Raw genomic sequence first — 14,312 nt, 5'->3', positions numbered from 1 at the left:
CCAATATTCAGAAAGGCTCAATAAATGCCAGATATAAACTAATCCAGTTTAAAGTCATTCATAGACTACACTTTTCTAAACTTAAACTTAACCGGATCTATAATTCTGTATCCCCCTTATGTGACAGATGTAAAGTCGGTGAAGGTTCCCTTGCACATTTATTTTGGCATTGCCCTGTTTTGAATGCTTTTTGGAGCCAGATTTTTTATGTGGTTTTTCAAACCAATTTAGGAAAAAAGTACCACGTGATGGTACATTGGCTATACTTGGATCATTTGCATCAGTCAAATCTTTTTCCTTTTCACAAAAACAGATAATTACAATGGGTATGCTGGCTGCAAAGAAACTTATTCTTTTACAGTGGCGGTCTTCTTCGGCCCCGTGTTTTAACAGGTGGCTTAATGAGATGGTGTCTGTGGCCAGGGTGGAGCAGATAAGATTTGATAGAGAGGGGAAACTGGCGAGTTTTTGTATGATTTGGCAACCATTTCTAGAATTCTTAAAAAAATAACTGATCATAATTCATGCCTCACACTCCGCGTGAATTATTTTATTTGTACTATTTTCTATATACAAAGAAAAAGAAGAAAATGTACAGAGAGTGTGTAGTTCTCTACCTCTTATCGCACTCACAGTGTTGCACATTTGTTCCACAGATCTGTTTCACAAGTCTGTTGTGAGTGTATTGCCCGATGGTCAGTGAACCGATGATACATTCAAAGTGAGGTTAAGTAGTGCTGTGTTATTTTAAGTGTTCAGTGTGTTTTTGTTTGCCGTCAGTCTGACAGTTGTGGGGAAGAAGCTGTTGAAGAATCGTGTTCTGTGTGTGATGCTGCTGTCCGCTCTGTTGTGTCTGAGATTGTATGTGCAGCTTTGTATGTGCAGGTCCATGGATGCAAGTGTTGTTCCCATAATCCTCTCTGCAGACTTTCTGACTCTTTGCAGAGCCTTCCTCTCTGTCTGTGTAGTGTTTCCATACCAGACAGTGATGCCTGCGGTGAGGATGCTGTCTATCAGTCCTCTGCAGGCCTGGGTGAGAGGGTGGTGGTTCATGCCAGCTTTCCTGAGCAGCCGAATGAAATAAAGCCTTTGCTGGGCTTTTTTCACAGTTGCTGTAGTGTTGAGAGTCCAGCTCAGGTCTGATGTAACCTGCAGTCCCAGGAATCTGTGGCTGTTTGCCCTCTCCACCTCTGTCCCTTTGACGATAAGAGGCTGCAGGGGAGGGAGTTCTTCCAAAAGTGCAGTATTCATTCCTTGGTCCGTGTTGAGGATGAGGTGAAGAAGCTTCTGTGATGAAAAGAAACTTAAAGAAGTCCAGACGCTTTTCTCTCCAAGCTCCTCAGACTACTGATGCTTGTTTCTCTCTTTGTAAAATGAAATTTAAAGTGAATTTTGAATCAAATGTTTCTCTTCTTTCTCCCTCAGAGTGCAGACATGTCTGCTGCCAGCAATCTGCGATCTGAAGATCAGTTTCTGTGCTCCATCTGTCTGGATGTGTTCACTGATCCAGTCTCTACACCATGTGGACACAACTTCTGCAAAACCTGCATCAGTCAGCACTGGGACATGAATGTCATCTGTCAGTGTCCCATGTGTAAAGAGACTTTCTACACTCGACCTCAGCTGAGGGTCAACACCTTCATCTCTGAGATGGTTGCTCAGTTCAGACGTGAAGCTCAGCAGAAAGCCAGCAGCAGCAGCTCAGAGCAACAAGCTGCCAAACCAGGAGAAGTTCCCTGTGACGTCTGCACTGGAACCAGACTGAAGGCCCTGAAGTCCTGCCTGGTGTGTCAGACCTCCTACTGTCAGACTCACCTGGAGCCTCATCTGACAGTGAAAGGTCTGAAAAGACATCAGCTGGTTGATGCTGTGGAGAACCTGGAAGGCAGGATGTGCACGAAGCACGATAAACTCCTGCAGCTGTTCTGTAAGACCGACCAGACATGTGTCTGCGTGCTCTGCCCTGTTTTAGACCACAAGAACCACGAGTTTGTTCCTCTGAGAGAAGAATATGAAGGAAAGAAGGCAGAGCTGGAGAAGACAGAGGCTGAGATTCAGCAGATGATCCAGAAGAGACGACTGAAGATTCAGGAGATCACAGAGTCGGTGAAGATGAGTAAAGATGCTGCAGACAGACAGAAAGCAGAAGGTGTTCAGGTCCTCACGGCTCTGATGGAGTCTGTTGAGAGACGCCTGAAGGAGCTCATGAAGGAGATCGAAGACAAACAGGAAGCTACAGAGAAACAGGCTGAAGGTCTCATCAAAGATCTGGAACAGGAAATCTCTGAGCTGATGGAGAGAAGCTCTGAGGTGGAGCAGCTCTCACGCTCTGAAGACCACCTCCACCTCCTCCAAAGTTTCTTTTCCCTGAAAGCTGCTCCACCCAGCAAGGACTGGACAGAGGTCAGAGTCCGTCCACCATCATATGAGGGGACTGTGGGGAGAGCTGTGGCTCAGCTGGAGGAGACAATCAGGAAACTCATGAAGAAGAAGCTGTTTGAGGCTGAGCTGCAGAGGGTGCAGCAGCATGAGGTGGATGTGACTCTGGATCCTGATACAGCTCATCCTGCTCTCATCCTTTCTGATGATGGAAAACAAGTTTATCATAGTGGTGTGAGGAAGAATCTTCCAGACAACCCAGAGAGATTTTCTAAGTGTGTTATGGTTTTAGGAGAGCAGAGTTTCTCTTCAGGCAGATTTTACTTTGAGGTTCAGGTTAAAGGAAAGACTAAATGGGATTTAGGAGTGGCCACAGAGTCGATCAACAGGAAGGGAGGAATCACACTGAGTCCTCAGGAGGGTTTCTGGACTGTAGTGCTGAGAAATGGAAATGAGTACATAGCTCGTGCTGGTCCTTCAGTCCCCCTCTGTCTTCATCCTGGTCCTGAGAAGGTGGGGGTGTTTGTGGATTATGAGGAGGGTCTGGTCTCCTTTTATGATGTAGGTGCTGCAGCTCTGATCTACTCCTTTACTGGCTGCTCCTTCACTCACAAACTCCACCCATTCTTCAGCCCCTGTACCAATGATGGAGGTAAAAACTCTGCACCTCTGATCATCTGTCCTGTCAATCAAACTGATCAACGACTGATTTAATTGGATGAATGATTGATTTTTCTTGAAGGGAACAAATGAACATATTGAGTGTAAATCCTCTACAGTCTCCATGTTTCTATAGAATCTGATCATCAGGACTCTGATTCACACTTTGATTCTCATGGAGTTTGATTTGAACAGAAGAAAAGTTGAATCAGGAAATGTTCCCACTGATGGAGACTCGAGCTGAAGAGCAAATATCAGAGAACAAATGTCCAAAAGCTTCATTTCCAATAAAGTTTGTTCAATGCTTTGAGTGAATCCAGACTCATGTGTGGCTGTTATACGGAGCATCAGAGTCCAGCTGAGTTATGTTGGATACAAACTGCTTATTTTGGCTCTGTGAGGAGTTTTGTTCACTGAAAACTGATGAGACGGATAATATTCAAAGAACTCTGTAGAGATTCATGCATCCATGTTCTCCACCTGCAGGTGTGGAGGAGAAAGGTGGAGCACAGACTGCTGCATCCTTCCAGTCACATCATTTTGATGATTATATTTGCATGTTGTGATGATTTGGGTTAAAGACAAACAGAGTTGAACGGCTGCAGTCACAGCATGAAGACGATGCTGAAGCTGAGCTGTCAGTGAACATGTTTCACTGTGATTTGATTTGAAGAATAGAAAGTGTGTGTGGCTGCTGACAGCTGCAGTCTCTGCTAGTCTGCATAACACACACACAACTTTCCCCCTGAGGCAACGATGCAGCAACAACACAAAGAACAGCTGCAGACACACACACACACTGTTAAAGAACACTTTACTGTTTAAGGCAGAATTCCTCAGTAACAATGATTTGAGTCTACTGTGTCTACTGTGGTTTCCAACATACAATCTACTGAAACATGTTTTTCTTTCTGCCGTACAAACTATTTGATCACAACATCTTTGCTTTTTTCCTCCAATCGTTTATTCTGATTATTTTATTTAGTTTAACTAAGAAAAGCTTAAAATTTAACTCTTAACCTGATTTAAACGTTTAATTTCTCATTAACTCAGACTTTTAATTTATTTCCTTGTTTAATGTATTATTTCTTTATCCTTGTTTAAGTTTTGCCGATCCTTTCTGTGTAACCTGTTTAATCTGACCTTTGACCCTTTAATTTTAATTTAACAGTACTCTTGACCTTTGACCTCTTTATTCCTTATAACCAAATAAACCCTTTTATCTGATATTTTCACCTTATTGATTGATTATATATATCTATTATATTTTCTCACCTTACCTTATTTTGACCTTTGACCTATGTCCTTGTTAACCTTGATCTTCCTTCATCAAACGTGAAATTTCTTTCACCTTTGAACTTAAAGCTTAAATCAAACCTTTGTTAAAAAGCTTCTTACCAACTTGTAATTCCAACTCTCTGCTTTAAACACGTATCTTATCATATAAACACTGGATCACTGAGAGAACTTTAGGCAGAACCAAATGAAGCAGCTGACCTGGTCAAACTCACAGCGACAGTAACTGACAGTGAATTATTTTAATCTTCTTCATTGTATTTGTTAGAAACATTTATTTTCCTTTAATTGGACTTTGGTTAAGTTCAATCCGATGTATTAACCGACCTTTGAGGTGAAGTGCAGCTGCGAAGAACGCTACGGCAGGCAATGAGGTGCGTTTAATGTCGCTCTGTTAATTTGAGCGTCCATAAATTGAATGTCTTATTTTTTCTTACTTTATTATTGCTAATTTATTGGAGAATTTGGCCATTTAATTAAGATAGATTTTATGTTGTTGGTGGTAAAGATCTGGATGGATGCTTTATTCTGTGTTTCTATTTTTCAGTTTTACTTTTCAAGACTTGGTGAATTGCCTTTTTCTACTTTTTGTTTAGTTTTGTTCAAATTAGCAGCAGTGAGAAGTGTTGTTGTCGGTCTTGAATATATTTGATGTAGCCCACACTGTTAAGGTAAGTGTCATGTTTTTAGTTGTTAGTCTGATGAAGAATCTTTTATTTTTCTCCAAAAGTTGATTGTGTTTATCTGGACATAGTGTTTTTCAGGTCCAGCTGAATGCAGGTTTCCCCAGTCTTATACGTGTCAGGAGCATCAGCACAGCTGAAATGCATTTTTCCTAAGCACCGCGTCTCTGTGGCTTTTAAACTCCAAAACACGCTAAAACAAAAATGGGTCCACCCCAAGGATGGGGTCCCCCGGTGTAGTTTCCACTGTGACAGACTGTGGGCTTCCTCAGAGTGAGGCTGAGAGCGGCAGGCCCAGCTGGAGTCTGACCCGTGTCACACAGTGGAGGTCAAACCTTCTGTGCCACAAACACCAGATTAACCAGTTTCACTCATCATCCTTCTACTGTCAGATTTTACTGGTGCAGGTTTGATGAATCACCATCTGAGAACGTCTCTGATGTGGGCGCCACCCACAGGGATCACTTCCTGTAGAAGGGTCACATGACCTGTTATAGGCCCCTTTGTGATGATGACAGCGCCGCCCCTTTCGTGTGAGGTTAAACCCAGAGAGCTTCGTGTGACCTCTGACCCTGATCACCAGCATTAGGGTCAGTGAAGGTGAGATACCATGTGACAGGAGGAGGAACAATAAAGTTTTATTTGTACGAACACGTAGAACAGATGAAGTCAGAACGAAGCAGGTGGAGCTCAGTCAGGGTGGAGGTGCAGACAGGTGAGCTGAAGGGGAGGAGCCAGTCTGGTCAGGAACTCTCTGTCTCCTCGAGTGAACCTCCTCACCTCTGAAACACACACACACACACACACGACTCTGAAGGTTGCAGTCAGGGTGGTGAGGGTGGGGTTACCTTCTGGTCTCTGGTTGGTGTGTTTCCTGCAGGTGAGGCTGAGCAGCCGAATCATGACATCGCTGCTGCACAGACACAACAGGAAGTGGAGGAGGAAGTCGTCAGCGTCCCCGTCACACACCTGAGACAGACACAGAGGTTATGTCTCTGCAGACTCACGGCTCGGCCCTGTGGAAACGTCCTGCAGGACGCCTGTTTCTCTCTGTGGTGGCCCCCCCACAGCGTCCCCACCGTGCTTCACTGTGTGGACGCTGTTCTTTGGGTTGTAGCTGCATCTTCTTCTCGTTTCACCTCCACAGGACGTTTCAGTCTGCAGGTCTTCGTCCTCAGCAGTGTGGCTGAAGGTGTCTGCAGACGTGGAGCTCTGTGAGCTCACAGTGCGTCCCTGTGCAGCCTGTAGAGTCTTTGAAGTCTTTGCTCTGACAGGCTTGTTCTGTGCTGGGCGGCTCTTTGACTTTCTTCAGGTTTCCCTTCCTGACACTCTGATAACCTCAGATATCCACAACGTGAATCCTCACAAACATCTGTTTCTCTCTTTTCACTCAAACCTTCTGACGTTTTCACACCGACTGTAAATATGAAGAAAACCCTCAGTTTGACGCCACGCCCCCAAACCAGTTCAGCAGTAAAGCGTGAGCAGACGGAGCTGTTACCAGGATGTAAACAGGATGTGCCCTTTCACAGTTAAAGCCTCAGGAATAAAAACATGACCCGATCTTAAATTTTTAAAGATAAAATAAAGTTTAAAGACGACGATGAGCACGTGACTCACCTGTGACTCACCTGTGGCAGGTAAACATACACACCTGACAGGTGCTACTGACCTGGCTCTGCCCACGAGGGAAGACTCTGATGTGACCTCTGACCCTGAGTGCTCTCTGAAGCCCCTCCCACTGAGCATCAGCCAATCCCAGCAGAGCAGGAACCAGAGCAGCTGAGAACCAGACGTGAGCCTCACCTGTCCCGTCATCGATCACCAGCCTGATCGAAGAGCAGAGCCACATGGTTTGATCATGTGACTGTCACCTGACTCATCCAGGTGATTAACACGTATCAGCAGGTGAGCTCAGCAGGAAGCTGCTCTTACTTTGCTTTGGACTGAAACACTGATGAGGTCGAGTGACACTGAGAGCTGCTGCAGCCCTGAGAGAGAGAGAGCAACAGGTAAACACACACACCTGAAATCGTGAGCAGTTTCCTCCAAAACGACACTTTACTTACTGCACCAACACTAACACACCACCAACACGCTAACAACACATGAAGCACTCTGAGTACTTTCACTGCACCCGAGAAACTGCAACTAAACACATCCTGTACACACTGTGTGTATTTTATGCAGTACCTGTGTGTACACGCTGCCACACAGCGAGCAGCTCCACTGCAGTTGCAGGAACAGGAAACACACCACGTGACCTTTGACCTGTCCCACAGCGCACCTCTGCTTGCTGCTCAGAGCCCACTCACCCAGGTGCATGATGGGAGCAGGAGGAGGAGGCTGGGCCGAGCTGATAGAAATCAAACAAACAAATAAACAACAGCACGCCAAACACGTGAACCAGACTTTACCTGTAAACTTACCTGGTGTCTCCCAGGGAGACCACAGTTATGGAGCTGACAGGTAAGTACGTGCAGTACACACTTCCTGTCCTGAAACACACACACAGGTAAACCGCACAGGTACGTAACCATCGGCGTGACTTTGTATTGAACATTGGGGGGTCAAGATCTCTGTCTAAATAAATAAATCTGGGTACATTTCCAGATGATTAAACAACTATTTTGCTGGTAACACCTGAAACGAGTAAAGAAAACCAGCAGCCTATTAATGCAAGATAATCCATAACTTTATTGGGGGTGACATTGTTGGAAATGAGTCCAAATAAAGAGTCCAAACTTTTATAAGCCTGTCTATGTGTGTCTCACCTGGACAGCCTCCTCTGGAAACCAGACAACAGCAGAGTGTTACCCGGCAACAGGCCAGGTGGGTAGGGGGTGTGGCTTAAGTCCAGGTACACCTGCAGACTCCTCCCAGCTTGGTCACAAAGAGTGAGACGCACACCTGCGCACACACGTTCAGCTAACAGTCAGACCAGGGGTCCGTTCTTTGTACCTCGCTACGTAAATTAGCTGGATTAGATTGTTGACGATTTCACGTGATCCTGGATCGTTCGGTTCTCCGAAGCTCATCCGGGACTTGCTGTCATAGCAACAGATCCGTAAGCGTAAACCTGCTCGGGAGCAGGCTTACTTTATGTAAACAGGATTAGATCACAGCCACTCAGGTATGTCCGCTTCATGTATACGAAAGCAACGGTGAAATATACTCACTCAAATGAGCAATCCTATTTATCCATATTGTATCTTCTGTATCTATATGTGTATATGTGGTGTATTTATGCTTATATCCTTACTCTTATTCCCCTTAATGTATCTGTAACATGCAACTTCTTTCGGTGCTTTGCTACTGGAAACTGAATTTCCTGGAGGAACCCACCCGAGGGATTAATAAAGTTTCATCTAATCTAATCTAATCTAATCTACTTGGGTTTTCTTCCTGTAGCCCTCATGTTTACTCAAGGTTTAGTTCTGTCTTCATGCTGATTTTCTTGTTCAGTCGTGTCTCATGTTGCAGTTTGTCAATCCTGTCCCTGTGCTCTGTGTTCCCTCTGTTCAGTATCAAGTCTGTGCCTCATGTGTTTCCTGTTTTATTTTGATAGTCCCTGTCCTGTGTGCAGTGTGCTTGGTTTTGCTTCCCTTCTGTCATTAGGCCTGATTTGTCCCAGATGTGTTACCACCTATTCCCCATCTTCTCGTAGTCCTGCTTGTGTATTTAAGCCTTGTGTTTCTCTGTTAGTTGTTGTGTTGTACCCTCACTGTTGATAGGTTTGTAGCTTGAATCTATCCGCTGGAACGTTGAAGACAATATAATTACACTGCAAAGCAAGACACAAGTAGGCAAGCTTCTTCATGTTTCTCGTGCACGGGAGGCACCGTTCCTTCGCTTGACCCCAGTTGCTCTCGTCTGTTCTCCCGTACCACTGTTCTTTTATTGAGGTTACATGAATATGCATAAGTTCATTAACATATGACGTCTACATACACACAAAGAGTACCTTGCCTGTGTGTGGTGTGTGTGTGTGTGCGTGTGTGTGTGTGTGTGTGTGCGTGTGTGTGTGTGTGTGTGTGTGTGTGTGTGTGTGGACTGCTGATCAAAGGTTCAAACATCCTTGGTCAGGAAGAGGGTAGCCTCCCCCTCACCCTAGATGGTTCATCCTAGATAACACGGTGAGGAAGTCCTGCAGTTCATCTAAACAAAGAGCACTTAGACTAGAACAGACGCAACTACGTTAATCCTACCATAAAACAATAAGACACGGTATGACCTCTCATGCTCCCAAAGTGCTGTCTAATACACACAAAGTTTGCAGACTATCAAGGATCAAAACCTCTACCAATCTACAACTAATTACAAAACTCTAAGCATATATAAGTAAATATTTCTAAGCATAAATGACAATCAACAATAGAAATCTAACAACTGTACTGTGTTTTGTTTTCTATGTGCTTCTGGTAATGTTCTGGTTTGCTCTTTCCTGGTTTGATTTTCTAGTTTCCCGGGTTTCTAGTTTGGGCTTAAGTTTTGAGTTTCTAGTTTTGTTTTCTTCTATTTCTATTTGAATGTTCTCCAGCAATAAAGCTGCCACTTTAGTTAATCATTCTGTCTCTGAGTCCTGCGTTTGGGTCCTACATCCTGCCTGCCACCTCAACACCTTTAATTTTACAGCTTCTTAGTTATTATAAAGTGCTGCAACTCATAATGTTTTCTAAGATAGTAAAACCAGATTTAAACCGACTACTTCTACAAAGATGGAGCTAAAGTGATGATATACATTTAGTGTTTGGACTTGGACACATACAGTCTGTTTTTCCTTATAACTACATGTGAGTTCAATTAACATTTTGTAGGAAAAGGGAATTTGTTTTTTAAAAGGATTATAGATTCGGAGCTGAATTACCCAACGGAACATCTCATTCACTGACGTTTGCTGGAGAAGCTGCTCTGCCTCTTTGTGATGCAGCAGCGTGACGTACTGAAGACTGTTAACGGGGAAGTGCTGAAGCTGAAGGCGTCTCTCTGCTGCTCAGACTGACGTTCAGTCGTCATCCAGACAACATGAAGACTGCACCGGTCTCTCTGCTCCTCGGTGAGTCAAACACTAAAATCATCGATTTATTTATCACAGCTCCAACAAACAATATGGCAGGAAAACAACCTTTCAGCAGTTACAAGCTTGCAGCTACTGACTTTAAAGTTCATGTAAAAATTCTGAAAAGTTTCGTCAAGGCGAGAGGAACAGTTCATTCTCCTTCTTATGTCTTTCTGGTTTCATTTGATTGGTGGCTGTGAAGTTGGGCAGGAACCAAGAAGTGATGTTAATGTTGAATAATGGAGCTCACAGTTTTAACTGAAATGTATGAAGAGTGATAGAAAATGGTTTCAAACATGCATGATGAAAGTTTTTCGGTTTAAATCGATCTCATCATCACTGCAAACCTCTCAGAGGTTCAGACTCTCAGCAGTTTAACCTGGAGTCCTGCAGGAAAGTCACCATATAGTCTGGACTAAGTCAGCGATTAAACTTTCTGCCCAGCTAAGTGTCAGCAACATGAAGACCAAAAGAACAAAAGAGACTTGACCTCTTTTCATCAAACATCTCTTCAGTCAGGAAACCACAGCCTCTGACTGCATGAAGCACAGGGTCCTCTGACTGCGTCCCCTCTTTTATCTAGTCTTCACTTCCTCTATTCACAGCCAATTTTCCATTAAGAGGACTGAGTGTATTCAAACAACCACAGACGGTTTTGACTGTTAAAGTTCCCATTCCCATTGACATGATGACCTTTAAACAGCAGCAGTGTGGGAGTGAAACAGGCCGCAAATCTGAAAATAAAAACTGTGCTTTTGAAGGGTGGCTTCTTAGTCCCACACTTTCTTCTCTGCACATGAATGAAAGCTCATCCATGCACAGTTCTCCATTGTTTACAATGCTGTGCACTGTGATGTTTACCGTTGATTGCCATCTGATCAAAAAATGTATAGAAAACAGGAAAAGACAGGCTAACCTGCGTTGCTGTCTCGGTGGTATTTTATAACTTCCTGTTCCTGTTCCAGTGCACGGTGGTGTTTGTGTAGTTTAATCTGCGTGGCTCACAGATCTGGCAAAAATACAGACCTTCCATAATTAAGTAGAAGTACAAATACTAGTGTTCAAAAATACTCCAGTAAAAGATGAAGTACTGATTCAACTTATTAACTCAAGTAAAAGTAAAAAAAAGTACAGACTAGGAAATGTACTCAAAGTAAGAACGTACAAAGTAGTAGCAGTAAAACCCTGGCTGATTGTGACCCACACCCATTACCACACCTTGGCTCATGTGATTAGGTAGAGGATCATCAGGGGGTCCATTGTCCCTCTCAGGGGGAAACTCCCACAGAGCTTAAATGTGGGTCTCTTCACCGTTTGATCCTAGAACTGAAGAAGCTTCTCAGATGAGAGGTGAAACGTCTTCAAGCAACTCAAAGAAGTCCAGACGCTTTTCTTTCCAAGCTCCTTAGATTGTGGCAGATACTTCAGGAGATTAAAAAGTTTCCTGAGAGAAAAAAAAACAACAACAAAAAAAACTGTGCAGCCTCAGTCTTTCTTTAAATGACCTCTGACCTCCTGTTGCAGGTGTGTGTGTGCTGCTGCTGTCTGCACTGGCTGTTTGTGCAGGTGAGTAGATGAAGTGCACCATGGTCCAGGACAAACACTGAGTGTAAACACTGATAGAAACTGTCCGTCTGTCCTCCAGTCTCTCTGAGCAGTTTCTCTTCTGCTTCCAATAATCAACAATTCCCCAAAATCTGCTTAGTTTGGGAAATATTTAGGTGCAGGGTGTTAGATTGTCAAAACAGATATGACGCCCACCTCATTCAGACCAAGTGTACCAACATAGTTTCGTCAGCATGTGTTAAAACTGAGCTGGCGCTTTGTGTGATGTTTATAAGTCTAAATGTACTTTTAAAACCTAAACAGAACCTTCAAAGTGAATTAAAGGTCTCCTCCCTTTAATGTGATGTTTTTGGAACAAGACCAGATTGAAACAGGTTCCTGCCCTCTGACCTTCAGTGACCTCTGACCTCCTGTTGCAGGTGTGTGTGTGCTGCTGCTGTCTGCACTGACTGTTTGTGCAGGTGAGTAGATGAAGTGCACCATGGTCCAGGACAAACACTGAGTGTAAACACTGATAGAAACTGTCCGTCTGTCCTCCAGTCTCTCTGAGCGTCAGTCCAAACCTTCAGCAGTTCTTCACAGCAGCCTCAGTGTCTCTGACATGTGACGGTCAGCTGGGCTCTGATGGATGGATGGTGAAGAGGGACACAGGAAGTGGGACTGAGTCATGTGGAGCAGGGGGGCGGGGCTTTGGGAAGATAAATGGTCCATCCTGTGTTTTTGATGAGTTCAGCCCAGTCAGTGGAGTTTACTGGTGTGAAGGTGAAGCTGGAGAGAAGAGTGAAGAAGTCAACATCACTGTATCAGGTAATGAAGTCATTCATTTCATCAGACTAACAGCACACTGTTATACCACCTCTACATCACTCTGTGGGTTGTTAAGGTTCAAAATTGAGGAGGGAGAGTACAAACCACCCTTGGTCCAGAAGGTCTTGGTCAAACAATGATTTTAATGAACACACACGTGTGGGAAGACAACTCTGTACGCCGACAGCAAGTAGTCTTCAACTTAATCAAAGCATGAACAGATATTTTATAGCATCAGGGTTTGATTTACTGACGCCCCTTCATGCGTCACAGATACATTTTATACATAGATCAGATCAACACCACAATGACTTTTAACCCAGAAGATCATCTTCTATTTTCATGGCTGGTAGTTTCCGTTCTTGTCTTAAAGTGAATTGTTCCTCTTTCTTGCCGAGACATGACTAATCTCTCCTCTAAATAAATCTAACTCATGTGTGTGTGTGTGTTGACCTCACATGCTCTTTCTCAATTCACCTGTTGCACTTCTGACCTTTCACCAGACCAGAGGCTCACTGAGACTATATGTATGTCTTCTACTAAATAAATGTTTTAACCAAGAACCTCTACTAAAACCTTAATATAAAATGACCTGATATAAGTGTTTTGTAAGCATGTATTGCAATTCCTTCTATGGCTCCAAGTCACTTGCACAATAGATTGTCCGGACATCGCGCCGAACAAAGCTTCCAACCCCCAATTAATTGACCGAGCTCCAACTCTTTAATAAGCACAGATATGCACTGTGTATAAAATAGTCATAACTGCACCTGAAATACAAGGTCAACATAATAACTGTATGCATAACATCTTAAGGCCTTCTTAAAGCTATCTGTTACATTGTTAAAGCCTCGTCTTAGCCTGCTGCTCAAAATAACTTCCTGCTTCTGCAAACTCTCTGCAAGCCTGTTTCCTGTCAGCCTGTGACTTTTAGCCTTTCTGAAAGACACACACTGTTCAACCCCTGAATGCAATATAAACTCCAGATTATATTATTAATGCAATGGTAATAATGATGATTATTTAACAATAGCAGTAAAATAATTTCCCTGCTCCACACAGAGAAAATTTTTGTTTTATTAAGTGGGGTTAGATTATGGGATTATAGTATATTGTTGGGAGAATGCCAAATGTTAAAGGGGACACATTTTTTGATATAACTCATGTTACCATTAATTGAAGAAACACATGACGGATAATTGTTCTGTTTTAAGTTTATTTTTATGATATAGATTGGAACATGAGTGGGGAAAACTGAGCATTTTTAGTTTTGTATAGTATTTTGACACATTTCATGTGTCAAAATAAAGGGGGGTTTAGGGTGTATTAATTTAATTGTTTAATAATTTAGGATCATTTTAGGACTTTTGGGGTTTTTGATCATTTGGATATGGTAAAACTGAAACTGTTATTTTTATGTTAAGGTTAAAGGATTAAAGAACTGAATCCTGTTTAGAAGATACAATACCAGGGTTTTAAAGCTGTGTACAAATCTTAGAGGGAAATTGTGGGACACGTTGACAAAAAGATATCCTTTGGGGAAAATTAGTGAGGGTTGAAGGAGGAGAACAGGTTTGATTTCTTTTTTGATCTTTAGAAGAAGTGGTTATAATGTAGGCTTACACAGACAGATATTACACAGAAACACACATGACAGTATTGATTCCAGGCAAAAGGCCTCAAATTCATTTAGCTTTTTGACTGAACTTAAAGAAGGACCAAAGAGGAAGGAAAGCATATATTTTGGTTAAGTCTGATAAATTAGAATTAGAAGGTATTGTTACATTAAAGGGAGCAAATGAAATAAAAAGGCTATACCAAAAACAGGTGATAACATAGGAAATGTGAGGTTTTAAAATGAA

At 43.0% G+C, this 14,312-nt stretch overlaps 2 protein-coding genes across 2 annotated transcripts; one reads left to right on the top strand and one right to left on the bottom strand.

Annotated features, from left to right (window-relative positions):
* Positions 1-1,434: 1,434 nt before the first annotated feature.
* LOC146546234 (E3 ubiquitin-protein ligase TRIM21-like) lies at positions 1,435-3,391 on the top strand. Its single transcript, XM_085266599.1, has one exon. It carries the CDS (start codon positions 1,435-1,437, stop codon positions 3,091-3,093), a length of 1,659 nt encoding a protein of 552 aa, XP_085122725.1. The 3' UTR covers positions 3,094-3,391.
* Positions 3,392-5,435: 2,044 nt separating this feature from the next.
* LOC146546233 (CST complex subunit CTC1-like) lies at positions 5,436-7,581 on the bottom strand. The gene is made up of 6 exons (XM_085266595.1): positions 7,448-7,581; positions 7,212-7,374; positions 6,954-7,009; positions 6,691-6,847; positions 5,867-5,987; positions 5,436-5,590 (listed from the first exon to the last, which is right to left on the bottom strand). The coding sequence occupies exons 1-6, from the start codon at positions 7,579-7,581 to the stop codon at positions 5,436-5,438; spliced, it is 786 nt and encodes a 261-aa protein (XP_085122721.1).
* Between the last annotated feature and the right edge of the window lie 6,731 nt (positions 7,582-14,312).

Source organism: Mchenga conophoros, unplaced genomic scaffold (assembly GCF_057382185.1).
Source record: "Mchenga conophoros isolate Kocher_MC1m ecotype Shallow Benthic unplaced genomic scaffold, M_conophoros_male_GT1.1 unmapped_scaffold_1, whole genome shotgun sequence".
In the NCBI taxonomy this organism is placed as follows: Eukaryota; Metazoa; Chordata; class Actinopteri; order Cichliformes; family Cichlidae; genus Mchenga; species Mchenga conophoros.
Note: the sequence above shows the minus strand (reverse complement) of the source record. Positions and strands in the feature narration are given on the sequence as shown.